At 38.8% G+C, this 15,629-nt stretch overlaps 1 protein-coding gene across 1 annotated transcript in view; it reads left to right on the forward strand.

Moving 5' to 3' along the window:
- POLQ (DNA polymerase theta) overlaps positions 1–14,873 on the forward strand; it is a 119,830-nt gene extending 104,957 nt beyond the window's left edge. Inside the window, exons 27-30 of the mRNA XM_036744106.1 lie at positions 1,837–1,961; positions 9,512–9,665; positions 13,984–14,093; positions 14,752–14,873. Of these exons, the coding sequence (XP_036600001.1) occupies positions 1,837–1,961; positions 9,512–9,665; positions 13,984–14,093; positions 14,752–14,865 (503 nt within the window). The 3' untranslated portion in view covers positions 14,866–14,873. The remainder of the gene's footprint in view (positions 1–1,836; positions 1,962–9,511; positions 9,666–13,983; positions 14,094–14,751) is intronic.
- Positions 14,874–15,629: the final 756 nt, after the last annotated feature.

Here is a 15,629-nt window from a genome sequence, read left to right on the forward strand (position 1 = left end):
CCCTTTGATCTCTCAATGTAGAGGCTGCCAGATCTTGGGTTATTCTGATTGGGTTTCCACAATACTCAAATTGTTTCTTTCTGGCTGCTTGCAGTATTTTCTCCTTGATCTGGGAGCTCTGGAATTTGGTGACAATATTCCTGGGAGATTTCTTTTTGGGATCTATTTGAGGAGGTGATCGATGGATTCTTTCAATTTCTATTTTGCCCTGTGGCTCTAGAATATCAGGGCAGTTCTCCTTGATAATTTCTTGAAAGATGATATCTAGGCTCTTTTTTTGATCATGGCTTTCAGGTAGTGCAATAATTTTTAAATTATCTCTCCTTGGATCTATTTTCTAGGTCAGTGGTTTTTCCAATGAGATATTTCACATTATCTTCCATTTTTTCATTCCTTTGGTTCTGTTTTATAACATCTTGATTTCTCATAAAATCACTAGCTTCCACTTGCTCCAATCTAATTTTTAAAGTAGTATTTTCTTCAGTGGTCTTTTGGACCTCCTTTTCCATTTGGCTTATTCTGCCTTTCAAGGCATTCTTCTCCTCATCAGCTTTTTTGGAGCTCTTTTGCCATTTGAGTTAGTCTGTTTTTTAAGGTGTTGTTTTCTTCAGTGTATTTTTCGGTATTTTTTTGGGTTTCCTTTAGCAAGTCATTGACTTGTTTTTCATGGTTTTCTCGCATCCTTCTCATTTCTCTTCCCAATTTTTCCTCTACTTCTCTAACCTGCTTTTCCAAATCCTTTTTGAGCTCTTCCATGGCCTGGGACCAGTTCATGTTTTTCTTGGAGGCTGTTGGTGTAGGCTCTTGCACTTTATTGACTTCTTTAGGCTGTATGTTTTGGTCTTCTTTGTCAGCAAAGAAAGAATGTGGAGTCTGAGCCTGAATCTCGGCGCGTTTTCGCTGCCTGGCCATATTCCCAGCCACCTAACTTGACCTTTGAGTTTTTCAGTGGGGTATGACTGCTTGTAGACTGCAGAGTTCTATGTTCCACGTTTGGGGGGGAGTTGCCAGCTCTGCCACACCAGCACTGCTCCTTCCCCAACCCCCAACCCGGACTGGGCTTAGATCTTCAGCAGGCTGAGCACTCCTGCTTTGATCCGCCACTTAATTCCTCCCACCAGGTGGGCCCGGGGCTGGAAGCAACAACAGCTGTAGCTGCCCCACCTCCGCTGCCCCCCGGGGCTGGAAGCCGAACCGCGAACTCCTCCCACTCCCGCAGCTTTTCCCACTAACCTTCTCCACAGTCTTTGGTGTTTGTGGGTCGAGGGGTCTGGTAACTGCCGCAGCTCACATATTCAGGGCGCTAGGGCCCCCTCCGCCCGGCTTCTGGTCTGGATGGTCCACGCGGTTCAGGCTGGGTTCTGCTCCACTCCGTTCCCAGCTCCCAGCTCTCAGCTCCGTGTGGGATAGACCTCACCCAGAGACCATCCAGGCTGTCCTGGGCTGGAGCCCTGCTTCCCTCTGCTGTTTTGTGGGTTCTGCTGTTCTACAATTGGTTCAGAGCCATTTTTTATAGGTTTTTGGAGGGACTCGGTATGGAGCTCAGGCTAGTCCCTGCTTACCAGCTGCCATCTTGGCTCCGCCCTCCGGTAAGACAGTGGGTAGCAATTTTAACCACAACTTTGGTAGTACAAAATACATATACTAAGTGCTAAAGCTGGGATTCAAACTCAAGTCTTTTTTTCCCCCCAAATCTCAGTTTTCTTTCCCCTGTATTAGGCTACTTCTCAAGGTAACCTGACTGATATTTTCATGTGTTTCTTTAGACAGAAGTAAGTATGTTACATAAATTATAGACTTGGAGTGTATTAAGATTTTATTTTATTTTTCTTTTAGGTATTCAACGTTTCCTAAGAGAGACAGTGAAGAACTGCCACAGAGATGGGTTTGTTCAGACCATTCTGGGGAGGAGAAGGTATTTGCCTGCAATCAAAGACCCAAATCCTTACAGTAAATCCCATGTATGTTGAACATTCTCTAGATACTAATTTAGAAGTTTAAAAATATATATGTTTAATGTAATGTGGAAGTTAAATCAGTAATTCTAGACCCTGACTAATAATATTGACAAATTTATTAGTCTTATGATGAGTGTTTATATACTTTGAGTTAATTGTTATAAAGTCTTTTTAAGAGAAATTAAGTAGTATATAGCATTTAAAAGCTTTTGTTCAATTTGGTTCCCTGATATAAAATGCCAGATTTAAGAAATTACTTATTATTTATTAATAGTCACAATTAATATTCTTTGGATAGAGGATAGTAGCATAGGGAAAAGGTAGTACAGAAAGATATAGTGTATGACAGACAGTAGGGGGTTAAGAGTAAGGAAGGCAGGAAGGAAATAGAAGAATTTCTTCAAAAGATAGCATACATGACAGTGAATGCACCTGCTGTTTATATTATTCTTGGGAGTCTGATGCTTGAAGTTTGGTTCTGCACCTGAGAAATAGTGCCAGATAATGATAAAAAAAAAGACAAGAAAGCCCAATATGAAATTGTCTCAATAAAAAAATCTTTGGGGCCATGGCATTGTGAATAGGGATGGCAAACAAGGGGTTTCCTGTTTCACTCAGAGGCAAGAATTAGTAATAAAATCCGCAGAGAACTAAGCATCATACCACAGCGTACCTTAGTAGATATGGGAGGTGAAAACAATGTTCCGCTGTCCTGTCAGTGCTAGGTCAGTGTTTCCTCCAGAAATAGAATGCTACAAAATTATTTGTTTGGATCCTTTTTGTTCAACAATTCTGTAAGTGCCATAGATGAAGGCATAGATGGCATATTATAATATTTTCAGATGAAATGACATTTGAATAGACAGCTAATAGAATTTAAAAGGAGCTTGATGTTTTAGAATGCTGGGCCTAATTAATAAGATGAAAACAATGCGGATAAATGTTAAGTCCTGTATGAAGAAAGTCAATTTCACAAGTGTAGGAGGGGGGTACTGGATAACATGTGTCATGTGAAAAAGATTAAAGGATTATTAATGGATGCTAAGCTCGATGAATGATATAGCAGCAAAAAAGTTAATATAATCTTAGGATCTGTTGGCAGAAATTGAGTATGTCTAGAGCAAGATATTATAGTCCCAACTGCATTTTACCTATGTCAGACCACATCTGGATTTTCCCAACATTTTAAGAAGGACATTGGCATTTTGGATTGTCCATCCAGAGGAAACACTCAAGTTGATAAAGGAATTCAAAACCATTATCCAAGGTATTACGATGGTAGGAACGAGTTAGTTGGGCAACTTGTTATCTACGGTCACGTGTTTAAGGGATTGTCAGAGGGATAATGATAGCTCACTTTTACCCCACAGTCTTTCAACTAAAATAGATTTAAAGATCATCTACTGCAGCTCTTTCATTTTGCAGGCAAAGCTGTAGCCCAGAGAACCTATTTCATGTGGTACTTTAATGCTAACAGAGTGTTTTACTCAGTAAGAGAAATGTAAATTAAAATAACTCTGAGGTTCCATCTCAGACTTGTTAAGTTGACAAAGATTAAAAAGAAAATGATGGTTGTTGGAGCTGTTGTGGGAGGACAGGAACACTAATGTACTTTTGATGGAGCTTTGAATTAGTCTAAACTTTCTGTACTTCCAGACTCTCTAAACTTTGCATATCCTATGATCCAGTGGTACAGATACTAGGTTTATTATGCCCCAAAGGGCTCGAAGACAGAAAGGAAAGGACATGTGTGTACAAAGATAACATAAGAAGGAGAGAAATAAAGATTTATTAAATGCCTAGTGTGTACCAGGCACAGTGCTAAGCATTTTTTAAGTGTTATCTCATTTGATCCCCACAAAAGCCCTGAGAAGTAGGTGCTATTATTATTTTCATTTTACAGTTGAGGAAACTGAGGCAAACAGATTAAAGTGACATGCTCAGGGTCATGCAGCTAGTAAATATCAGAGCCCAGATTTGAAGTCAAGTCTTCCTGACTCCAGGCCCAGTGCTCTATCCGCAACATCCCATAGCAACACTTTTTGTCATAACAAATAACTGGAAAGAAACGTGTACCTGTTGTTTTGGAAATGGCTGAGCAAATTATGGTATATAATTGTAATGGAATATTACTGCACTGACAGAATGGATTCAGACAAAATCTGGGAAGGGTTGTATTAAGTGATACAAAGTGAAGCAAGAAGGACAAAGAGAAATAACTTTGAAAGACTAATGCAGTGACAGAAATCCTGAAGATTGAGGATGAATCATGCTTCCTATTTCTTGACAGAGAAGTTATGGAGTAAAGGTGACCGATGTGTGGATTGGTTTTGCTTGACTGTACTTACTTTTTGAAACAGAGAGCCTTTGTTTATTTTGGGGAATTGGGGGAGGGAGAGAGAGATTCATGGGAGGAAATGAGGTGTAGTGATAGTGATGCCAAAGGGAAAGAGGAAACATTCTTTTTTTCATAATTTATTTTTTATTTTTAGTTTATAACATTCAGTTCCACAAGTTTTGGGGTTCCAAATTTTGTCTCCCTCCCTCTCTTCCTCCCCTGCCAAGAGAGCCTGTAATTCAATGTAGGTTCTACATATACCTTCATATTGAACTTATTTACATAATAGTCCAGTTGTAAAGAAGAATTATACCCAATGAAATGAATCATGAGAAAGGAGAAAGGAAGCCAAAAAAGAAGAAAAAAAAAGAGAGCAAAATAGTTTGCCTCAGTCTGCATTCAGACGCCATAATTCTTTCTCGGGATGTGCACAGCTTTTTCCATCATGAGTCTTTTGGAGCTGTCTTTGAACCTTGTGTTGATGAGAAGAATCAAGTCTATCAAAGTTAGTCCTTACAGATACTGTGTGTCTGTAATCGTGTATAATTATCTCCTGGTTCTGCTCCCCTCACTTAGCATCAGTTCTTATATGTCTTTCCAAGTTATAATGAAGTCTGTCTGTTCCTCATTTCTTATTGCATGGTAGTATTCCATTGCATTCATATACCACAACTTGTTCAGCCATTCCCCGATTGATGGGCATCCCTTTGATTTCCTATTCTTTGCCACCACAAAAAGAACTGCTAGAAATATTTTGTACACACACGTCCAATTCCCCCTTGTGTAATCTCTTTGGGATATAACCCTAAAAGTGGCATTTCGGGGTCAAAGGGTATGCACATTTTTATAGCCCTTTGGGCATAGTTCCAAATTGCTCTCTGGAATGGCTGGATCAGTTTACAACTCTACCAACGATGTAACAATATTCCAATTTTCTCACATCCTCTCCAGCTTGTATTATTTTCCCATTTTTGTCATGTTAGCCAATCTGATAAGTGTGATGTGGTATCTTAGAGTTGTTTTGATTTGCACTTCTCCAATCAATAGTGATTAGAGCATTTTTTCATATGCCTATAGATATCTTTAATTTCTTCCTCTGAAAACTGCCTGTTCATATCCTTTGACCATTTCTCAATTGGGGAATGATTTGTATTCCTCTAAATTTGGTTCAGTTCCCTGTATAATTTAGATATGTGGCCTTTATCAGAGACACTGGTTGTAAAGATTTTTCCCAGTTTTCTGCTTCCCTCCTAATCTTTGTTGCATTGGCTTTGTTTATACAAAAACTTTTAAAATTTTTTTTTGAATTTTTTTGTATTTATTTCTTTATTTAATATTTTTTAGTTTTCAACGTTGATTTCCACAAGATTTTGAGTTCTAGATTTTCTCCCCATTTCTACCCTCCCCCCGACTCCAAGATGGCATATATTCTGATTGACATTTTCCCCAGTCTGCCCTCCCTTCTGTCACCCCACTCCCCACCCCCATCCCCTTACCCCTTACTTTCTTGTAGGGCAAGATAGATTTCTATATCCCATTGCTTGTATAGCTTATTTCCTAGTTGCATGTAAAAAACAACTTTGTTTTTAGCATTTGTTTTTAGAACTTTTAGAACTTCCATTTCCCTCCCTACCCACACTCCTTAAGAAGGCAAGCAATTCAACATAGGCCATACATGTATCATTATGTAAAACACTTCCATAACAGTCAGGTTGTGAAAGACTAACTATATTTCCCTCCATCCTATCCTGTCCCCCTTTATTCAATTTTATCCCCTTGACCCTGGCCCTTTACAGAAGTGTTTGCTTTTTATTACCTCCTCCCCCCGCTCTGCCTTCCCTTCTATCATTTCCTCTGTCTTATCCTCTTCTCCTCTGCTTTCCTGTAGGGTAAGATACAAGTCTGTTGAGAGCAAGATTCATTCATTCCCTTTCACCTGCCCACTCTTCCATTCCGTTATAATAGCTTTTTCTTGCCACTTTTCATGTGAGATAATTTACCCAATTCTATCTCTCCCTTTCTCCTTCTCCCAATATATTTCTCTCTAACCCCTTAATTGTATTTATTTATTTTTAGATATCATCCCTTCCTATCAACTCATCCTGTGCCCTTTGTGTGTGTGTGTGTGTGTGTGTGTGTGTGTGTGTGTATGTATGTATGTATATTCCCTTCAACTACCCTAATACTTAGAAAGGTTTCATGAGTTACAATTACCATCTTTGCATGTAGGAATGTAACCAAAACAGTTCAACTTTAGTAAGCCCCTTATGATTTCTCTTTCCAGTTTACCTTTTCATGCTTCTCTTGATTCTTATATTTGAAAGTCAGATTTTTTGTTTAGCTCTGGTCTTTTCTTTTTCAAGAATGCTTGAAAGTCATCTATTTTACTCAAAGTCCATATTTTGTCCTGGAGTATTATACTCAGTTTTGCTGGGTAGGTGATTCTTGGTTTTAATCCAGTCCCTTAATGTAGAAGCTGCTAGATCTTGTGTTATCCTGATTGTGTTTCCACAGTACTTGGATTATTTCTTTCTGGCTGCTTGCAATATTTTCTCCTTGACCTCGGAACTCTGGAATTTGGCTATAATATTCCTAGGAGTTTTCTTTTTGGGATCTTTTTCGAGAGGTGATCAGTGGATTCTTTCAATTTCTATTTTACTCTCTGGTTCTAGAATATCAGGACAGTTTTCCTTGATAATTTCTTGAAAGATGATGTCTAGGCTCTTTTTTTGATCATGGCTTTCAGGTAGTCCAATAATTTTTAAGTTATATCTCCTGAATCTATTCTCCAGGTCAGTGTTTTTTTCAATGAGATATTTCACATTGTTTTCCATTTTTTCATTTTTTTGGTTCTGTTTTATAATTTCTTGATTTCTCATAAAGTCACTAGCTTTCACTTGCTCCAGTCTAATTTTTAAGGTAGTATTTTCTTCAGTGGTCTTTTGGACCTCCTTTTCCATTTGGCTAATTCTGCTTTTTAAGGCATTCTTCTCCACATTGGCTTTTTGGAGCTCTTTTGCCATTTGAGTTAGTCTATTTTTTATTTTTTTTTGAGTTAGTCTATTTTTTAAGGTGTTGCTTTCTTCAGTATTTTTTTGGGTCTCCTTTAGCAAGTCATTGACTTGTTTTTCATGGTTTTCTCGCATCCTTCTCATTTCTCTTCCCAATTTTTCCTCTACTTCTCTAACTTGCTTTTCCAACTCCTTTTTGAGCTCTTCCATGGCCTCAGACCAATCCTTATTTTTCTTGGAGGCTTTTGATGTAGGCTCTTTAACTTTGTTGACTTCTTCTGGCTGTATGTTTTGATCTTCTTTGTCACCCAAAAATGACGCAGTAGTCTGAGTCTTTCACTGTTTGCTCATGTTCCCAGCTGACTACTTGACCCTTGAGGCTTTTGTCAGGGTACGACTGCCTTCAGAATGATGAGTCCTTTGTCCCAAGCTTCTGGGGCAGTGTGTTGCTGTTTTCAGAGCTACTTCTACACAGCAAGCTCTGCCACCCCAGCGCTCCTCCTTCTCTAAGAACTGCCAACCAGGACCATGACCCAGATCCAAGCAGGGCTGCCTCTACACCAGCACAGTGCTCCCTGCACTCCTGCTCTGATCCACCGCTTAATTCCTCCCACGAGGTGGGCCAGGGGCCAGAAGCAACTGTAGTTGGAGCTCTGGAAGCAGCAGCAGGAGCTTCCTGCTGCTGCAGCCACCATGCAGCACCACCTCCACTGCCTCTGGGGCTGGGGCTGACCACGCACTCCTCTCACCCTGATCCAGCAGTTTTACCACTGATCTGCTAAGTTGTTTTTGGCATTTGTGGCTTGAGAAGTCTGGTAGCTGCTGCAGCTCAGCGATTTCGGGGCCCTACGGCTTGCTCCATCCACTTTCCTTAGCATCTGGTCTGTCCTGGTGCGGCCCATGCTGGGTTGTGCTGTGCTCCCAGCATGGTGCAATAGACACTTCCCAGCGACCATCCAGGCTGTTTTGGGCTGGAGACCTGCTTCCTTCTGTTATTTCGTGGATTCTATAACTATAGTGTTTGTTCAAAACCATTTTTTGCAGGTGTTTGGAGGGATTTGGGGGAAGAGCTTAAGTGAGTTCCTGTTTTCCTGCTGCCATCTTGGCGCCGCCCCCCTATACAAAAACTTTTCAATTTAACATAGTCAAAAGTATCCATTTTACATTTTGTAACACTCTCTATCTCTTGTTTGGGTCATGAATTCTTCACTTTCCCATGAATCTGACAGGTAAACTGTTCCTTGCTCTCTCAAATTGCTTACAGTATCAGCCTTTATTCCTAAATCATAAACCTATTTTGACTTTATTTTGGTATACGGTGTAAGATATTGGTCTATGTCCAATTTCTGCCATACCATTTTCCGATATTTCCAGCAGTTTTTGTGAAATAGTAAATTCTTAACCCAGAAACTGGATTCTTTGGGTTTATCAAAGAGTAGATTGCTATAGTCTATTGTATCTTGCATACCTAACCTATTCCACTGATCCACTACTCTGTTTCTTAGCCAGTACCAAGTAGTTTTGATGACTCCTGCTTTATAATACAGTTTAATAATACCTGGTATGGCTAGGCCAAGAGGAAACATGAATTTGAAACTATATGGAAAAGATGTGTAGAAATTCAGAAAGAGACACAATTGGAACAATTTGGGGACCATCTAGTTAAATATATTACATATTTAATGAAAAACAAGCTGTACATAATAGTCATGCTTTTATACGCACTTTTCCTTTTTTGAAATTTTTTGTCTTTGAATATGATCGTGTTGGTTGATGTTTGCCAAGTTCATGATAAAAATGCTTTTAAAGTCCTAATATTTTTAGTTAGTACACATATGAAAACTCTTCTCTATGTTTTCTGGGGAAACAGTTGGTAATAAATGTACTTTTAATTAAAACATATTGAATTATAGCTAATTTGGGGGGGGTTATACATGGGTAACAGTTTCCTATTGAATTATTTAGGTAAATAGTTTCATAAATATGTAATAAATGTTGCTATATGATTATTTGGGCATATGTTATCTTTCTCCCAGTAAATCATAAATATCTTGAAATGAGGAAGTGTTTTTTACTTCCTTTTTTCATTACCTTGCACCATGCCTTGCACATAATGGTTACTCAATTGCTTTTTATTGAATCAAATATTGGAATAATCCTACATTCTTCTTCATTGAAAGAATGAATGTTTTTCTCCTTTATAGGCTGAACGTCAAGCCATCAATACCACAGTCCAGGGTTCTGCTGCTGATATTGTCAAAACAGCCACTGTTAACATTCAGAGACGATTAGAGACTTTCCCTTCTGTTATCCAGTCACATGGACATAGAGAGAGTAAGCTACGTGGTGACAAAACAGGTTTGTTTACTTTATGTGATGACAATTTTCAAGCTGAGGAAGTAATTATAAGAGGAGGGAAGGGAGTTTTAAGAAAAGCTCTTATTTTCACTTGTGAGTATTTCATAGTTTTTTTTTTCTTGACTGTGTTCATTTTTATGTAATAAGTGGACACACATGATTTTCAGGTTCTATGGATAAACTCTAAATTGGCCTTTTTATTTGTCCTTTGCTGTTGTCTTCATATTTTTCACTTGTACCTCAAAAATAGGTCCCCTACTTACACTATACCACAGGCAGATTGCATTTGACCTTAGCTGTTACATCACCCATTTCCTAATTGTTTATCCCTCACTTCATTGTTCTTCCTTGAAGTAATTTTCGTTGACTCAGAGACTGCTGTCAAACTTCTAGTAATAATAGCTCACATTTATATAGTGTTTTAAACTTTATTAGATGCCTTCCTCATGGGAATCCTGTTGTTGCTTTTCTTTTACTCTTTCTAGGGATAAGTCACTAAGGCTAGGGGAGGGCTCGTGGGAGGAAGGTATAAAGGGTGATAGAAGGGGAAGGAGTGAGAAAGCACTGGGGGCCTGGGGTGTTACAAGGTAAACAGGGGTAAGGACAAAGCCTCCGGGAGTGGGCTCTGGAGCGATGCTGAGGGAGGCTTTGAGAGAACTGTCCAGTTGTGGGAGTTGTGGGTGTGGTATTTTATTTTGTGTAGAATCATACACAGAAGCAGCCTAGTAGACATCAGTGGTAGCAGGTGGAAATAGTGGGCCGGAATGAGTTTTTGAGTTGGGAAGAGCACTCATCGTAGAGTTGGAGGCTCATTGGACTCGGGTTTGAGTTCTGGCTCAGTCACTAGTTCTGTGACCTTAGTTGTTAGGATCTAATGAGATGATGTATATCAAGGGTTTTGTAGACTTTATGGCACGATAGAAACATAAACGCGATTGTTGATGATGATGCCTGAAGGGAGCAGGAAAGGGAAAGTCTATAATGGAAAGAGAATCGGATTTTCATTCAGAAGACCTGGGTTCAAATCCTATTTTTTCCTGTACGTAGGGACAACTGCCTTGATCTGTTGATATTTATATTGCTTTTTTAACTTGGGCCAAAGTCATATGGAATCCTGACTAGGGCATTGAACTTGAGGTAAGGAAGACCTGGGTTCAAATCCTGCCTCTGATACTCATTGACTGTGTGATCCCCTGTTTTCTTATCTGTAAAATGACGGAGTCAGACTTAGTGACCATTAAACTAAATCTGTGGTCCTATGATCCTAAATTGTCATATAGCATGGTAAAGATAGAGAGCATTCTGGTTAAGTATCTGGTACATATCATGTCAACACATTGAAGCGTTGGAGAATTGACTGGTATCTCTGGACATTTATATTACTTTGTTGACTTGAACAAATAAATTCTGTTTTGGGGCATGGAAATAAGGTATTCTGGCATATAAACAATTACAATATCATACCATTTATTAGTGATTTAATTTTTTAAAAATTTGATTTATTGATTTAATTTAATTTATTCCTTTAATCTTTCTTGGGTGATGCAGAAAGGATATCAGGATTTTAAATTGTCTTAGTAGCATCATTGACATCACTTTTCATTGTATACTTTATGTATAAAGTGTAGAATTTTTCCTATAGGTCAATCTGGTCAACAGAATGCCAGGTTACCAGTTATTTGGTGTAGTTTATCATGTATTTATAAACAGTATATTTATTGATAAATATACAGTACATTTATTAATATACAGTATTGTAGTACGGTATTGTATTGTAGTATATGTATGCTTATCTGTAGCTGGGCATGTTTGCCCAATGTGTGTTGGTTCACTGTCTTCAAATATTCACTCTATCTTTTCTAGAGATGTTATGAATGGGCTCAGAGCTTAAGCAGAGTAGTAAAGGTAATTACTAAGGAGGTATAAATTTGAGAGGTCCCTCTAAGGTTCCTTTGAGCTCTGATATTCTATGAATTCTCTGAGTTCTATTTAGAGGAAGGCTGTCTGCACAGAACCACTTCTTTCAGGAAATGGTAGCACAGTATTGAATGTATAGTCTATTTAGTTGTGGTGCTAATTGATGAGACTTAGATATTGTGGGTTGTCACTTTGATAAAACATCAGGGGCTTCTCACATGATGAGGAGGATGTTACCAACTTAATTACCGTGAACTCGGTCATAGTATCGTGAAGTTCTGAGCATGTGCCAGAACTCATATTTGTGTTTAGACATTGACACAGAAGGGAAAAATAATGGTTTATGTGGTCCTTCACAGTTGTAAAACATTTTATATACAGTTGCCCTCTGAGATAGGTAATATCCCTATTTTACAAGAATCAATTAAGGCTCAAAAGTTTAAATGACTTCGCTAAAGTCGTAGAGCTAAGTACTAGAACCTCACTGTGTTATATGCCATAGTTATACACATTGATACTTTTGCACACAAAACACCTGTAAATGTTTGCAAAGATCCAGAGATCCAGAACTGACTCTTGTCTTCCTCCCAAAGACAACGAAGTATCCTTTTGCTTTTCTGGCAGGTATAGGTTGTAAGCTGCAGTGCTTGGATGCTGGCTGGATACCATTTTATAACCTGGCATGATTGTTTATGGTACAGTTGCACCATTGTTGGACCCTCATCACTGAGATTACTGAAAAGCCATGTGGCAGAACTTTTCCTGATTCATACCTAACACCATTTAAGTGTGGCCTTTTGACTGAATTCCACATTTTATAGCACAAAAATTGGAATTCAGTTAAAAGGCCATACTTAAGGTTCTAGAAGGCCACATGTAATCTCAAGACTGGAGGTCCCTCCACCCTTGGACTCTTAGATTATCCCTTAGGGGTAGATTAAAAGAGGTATTTTCCAACTTTTTAAGTCATGGGATCTTTATGTTCAAATCATTGTGACTATAATTTATGCTACTTTTCTTGCACAATAAAGTTTAAGTGATAAATAAATTCTTTATGTGGGCGGTAAGAAAGCAGAATTGCATGTTATATTGTAGCCATTGATTTAGCGACCCCCCTTTATATTGACTTTGACACCGCTGGAGTAGAGTATATAGGAAAACATGGTCAGTAAAGAGACCACAGAATGTTGATTTATTTTAATTTGTACCAGTCTTCCCTTTGAGTAGGCAGTCAGTCAGCAGGCATTTATTAATATAATATAATATAATATAATATAATATAATATAATATAATATAATATAATATAATATAATATAATATAATATAATATAATGTAATATAATAATTTCCCTCAAAGAACTTATGCTCTATTAGGGAGCCAGATTTTGAGGGGCTTTAAAAGCGAAAAGAAGTTGTTTGTATTTGATGATGGAAGTAATGGGGAGTCACTGGAGATTATTGAGCAGAGGAGTGACATGATCAGACATGCTTTGGATATATCACTTTGGCAGCTGGGTAGAAGAGGAATTGGAAAAGGAAGAGTCAAAGGGATCCCAATTAGGAGGTGTTTGCAGTAATCCAGGTGAGAAGTGATGAGCTAGGTTGGTGGCTTTGTAAGTGGAGATAAATAAGGAAGGGCCTGGATGATTCAAGTCAGGCCATGGAAGGTGTAGGCACTGGAACTGGTGGCAGGGGAGGGAGTGGTTTCTGATTAGCTGCCCTGTGATTTTGTATCAGGGAGATTAACTGTTAGAGGAGAAGAGAGATTGGATTCCGTGTTAATGACTCTTCTTGCAGAAGAATTCCTGGGCAGAGGAAACAGCAAGTTAACGAATTCTTGCAAGAACTCATTTGTAATCCATTGATTGGGATTTTTTAAAAATTCAGATGTATTGACTATTATGTCCCTATACACTAAGTGCTGACCAGGCTCTGGCTCCCTCATAGAGAGCATTGGGAGGGGTTTTGTGGAAGGAGGTAATGGAGATGATAATGGCCTCTAGAGCTTGAGTAGAAATAGACTGCCAGGACTTTGCAGCAATGTTCCTCTGTATTATGTTTTTGTCTCTAGAAAGTAGAAATGATGGTGAAGTGAGAGGGATGGGAAGTTAATACAAAAGGCCAGAAAAGCTCTCTCAAGTATGATGGAGAAGTTCGGTATTTTTCTGATCAGTACAGTGGCATAATTTCATGGGCTGACATCTTAGTTTGAGATATTGTCATGTAAAGCACTATATAAATACTTCTTCCTTTTCCTTAATTAAAGTTTTCCAGGATATCTCAAAATCCTGAGGTTTTACTGTGATATCTTAATTGTTAATCCTTTTTCCTGATAAAATAATGTGGATGTGATGATTAATTTTACTCTCTGTTTTACACTTTCCCCCTCTCTCCCTTTAGGACTGAAGAAAGGATTCCAAAGAATATTTTGCCCAATAAGAGGGGCTTTTTTTATCCTTCAGTTACATGATGAGCTCCTTTATGAGGTGGCAGAAGATGATATTGTCCAGGTATCTTTACAATGTAGAACGAGTTTTTATTGTGTCCTTGAAGCTAGAGGGAGCCCCTTTGTGACAAAAAGACCCTTTTCTCTCAATCCAATGCACTGCGCGCCCCCCCCACCCCCCAATTGCAGACTTTGAAACTAGGTTGGAGGAGAGTTGAGGGCCCAAGGGCATGGAGAGATAGATTCCCAGTTAAAGAAGAGTCAATCAGTCATTTAATTAACAGGCATTTATTAAGAGCCTACAGTGTGCCAAGCACTGTGCTAGGTAAAAGTGAGTCAGTTCCTTTTAGGGATGTACATTCTACTAAAGATGGAGAGAGTTTTGGTGTGAACCTCAAGAAGTTATTTTAGGATCTGCAATCCAGCCCAGCAATGGTCAAGGGAAGACTAGGATCTAGAAGCCAAGGATTCTAGAGTTCTCACTAAGCTCCCTTCTGAGGTTCTCCACCATTTATCTGCCCAAAAAGTAGTTTTTCCTTGTCATTGAAGACCAATCTCGGAGACTGTGTTGGGATGCTCTGTTTTAGACTTGGGAGTATGGAAGACATTCTGAAGGAAGATGCTTAGAACCTCTCTGAGGGCTACATCCTCTGACAGATGGTCCAGCTCTTCCCTCTCTCTCATTGGGAATGAGTCTCTTATCTTCATGTGTTTACATTTAGGTGGCTCAAATTGTCAAGAATGAAATGGAAAATGCAGTGAAGCTGTCAGTGAAACTGAAAGTCAAGGTGAAGATAGGACCAAGCTGGGGAGAGCTACATGACTTGGATGTGTGACCCCCTTGGTCAAGGATCTTGGTACTCTACGTGGCCTTCCTTCCTTGTTACATGGAGGCTGCCCTCAGGATGCCCATCCACAACCAAAATGGCAGCAGCTCTTGGAGGAACCAGGATATTTTTATCAAGGCTTTTAAAAAGCATTATTACTTTGCATCCTGAGGGACTGTTTATGAGTAGTATTTTTATGGAGGCACATTTCCATATGGATATTGGGATGTTATTATGATTTTTGGGGAAAATGAATTTTCTTCCAGTGAAATAGAATTTAATGATCACAGCTCCTCATAAAATATCTGGGGAATTGCCTTTTAAAGAATAAGCACATGGAATTTAATGGTCTGTCAGGATTGTTATTATATGAACCTATTGTTGCTTAAATTGCCTTAATGCCAGAGATGAGACGTCTGCTTGAAGAGGTGCTTAACAAATACTCAACACACTGATCTTCCTCAATTGTCTCTGCTTGGGTGGAGAAGGAAGGGAGCTCTATTAAGCTTACCAGAAAGCAGCCATTTTGTTCCAACACATTGGCTTCTATTCCTCTAGATCCCAGCAGCCTTGATAATAATACTAGGCTAATACTGCGGACAATAAATAGATAAATATTTATTTTGCACACCAGGGTTAAGCTTTTTGTGATGTTTTCATCTAGAAGGAGCCATTGTGGGTAGGGTGGGCATTATTTTAGGTATTTAGTGATTCTAAGCCCACAGGAGTCTAAATTATGAATTTTAAGACTGTAAGAGGGGAAAAAATGGATG

The sequence above is a fragment of the Trichosurus vulpecula genome, chromosome 2 (assembly GCF_011100635.1).
Source record: "Trichosurus vulpecula isolate mTriVul1 chromosome 2, mTriVul1.pri, whole genome shotgun sequence".
Taxonomy (NCBI): Eukaryota; Metazoa; Chordata; class Mammalia; order Diprotodontia; family Phalangeridae; genus Trichosurus; species Trichosurus vulpecula.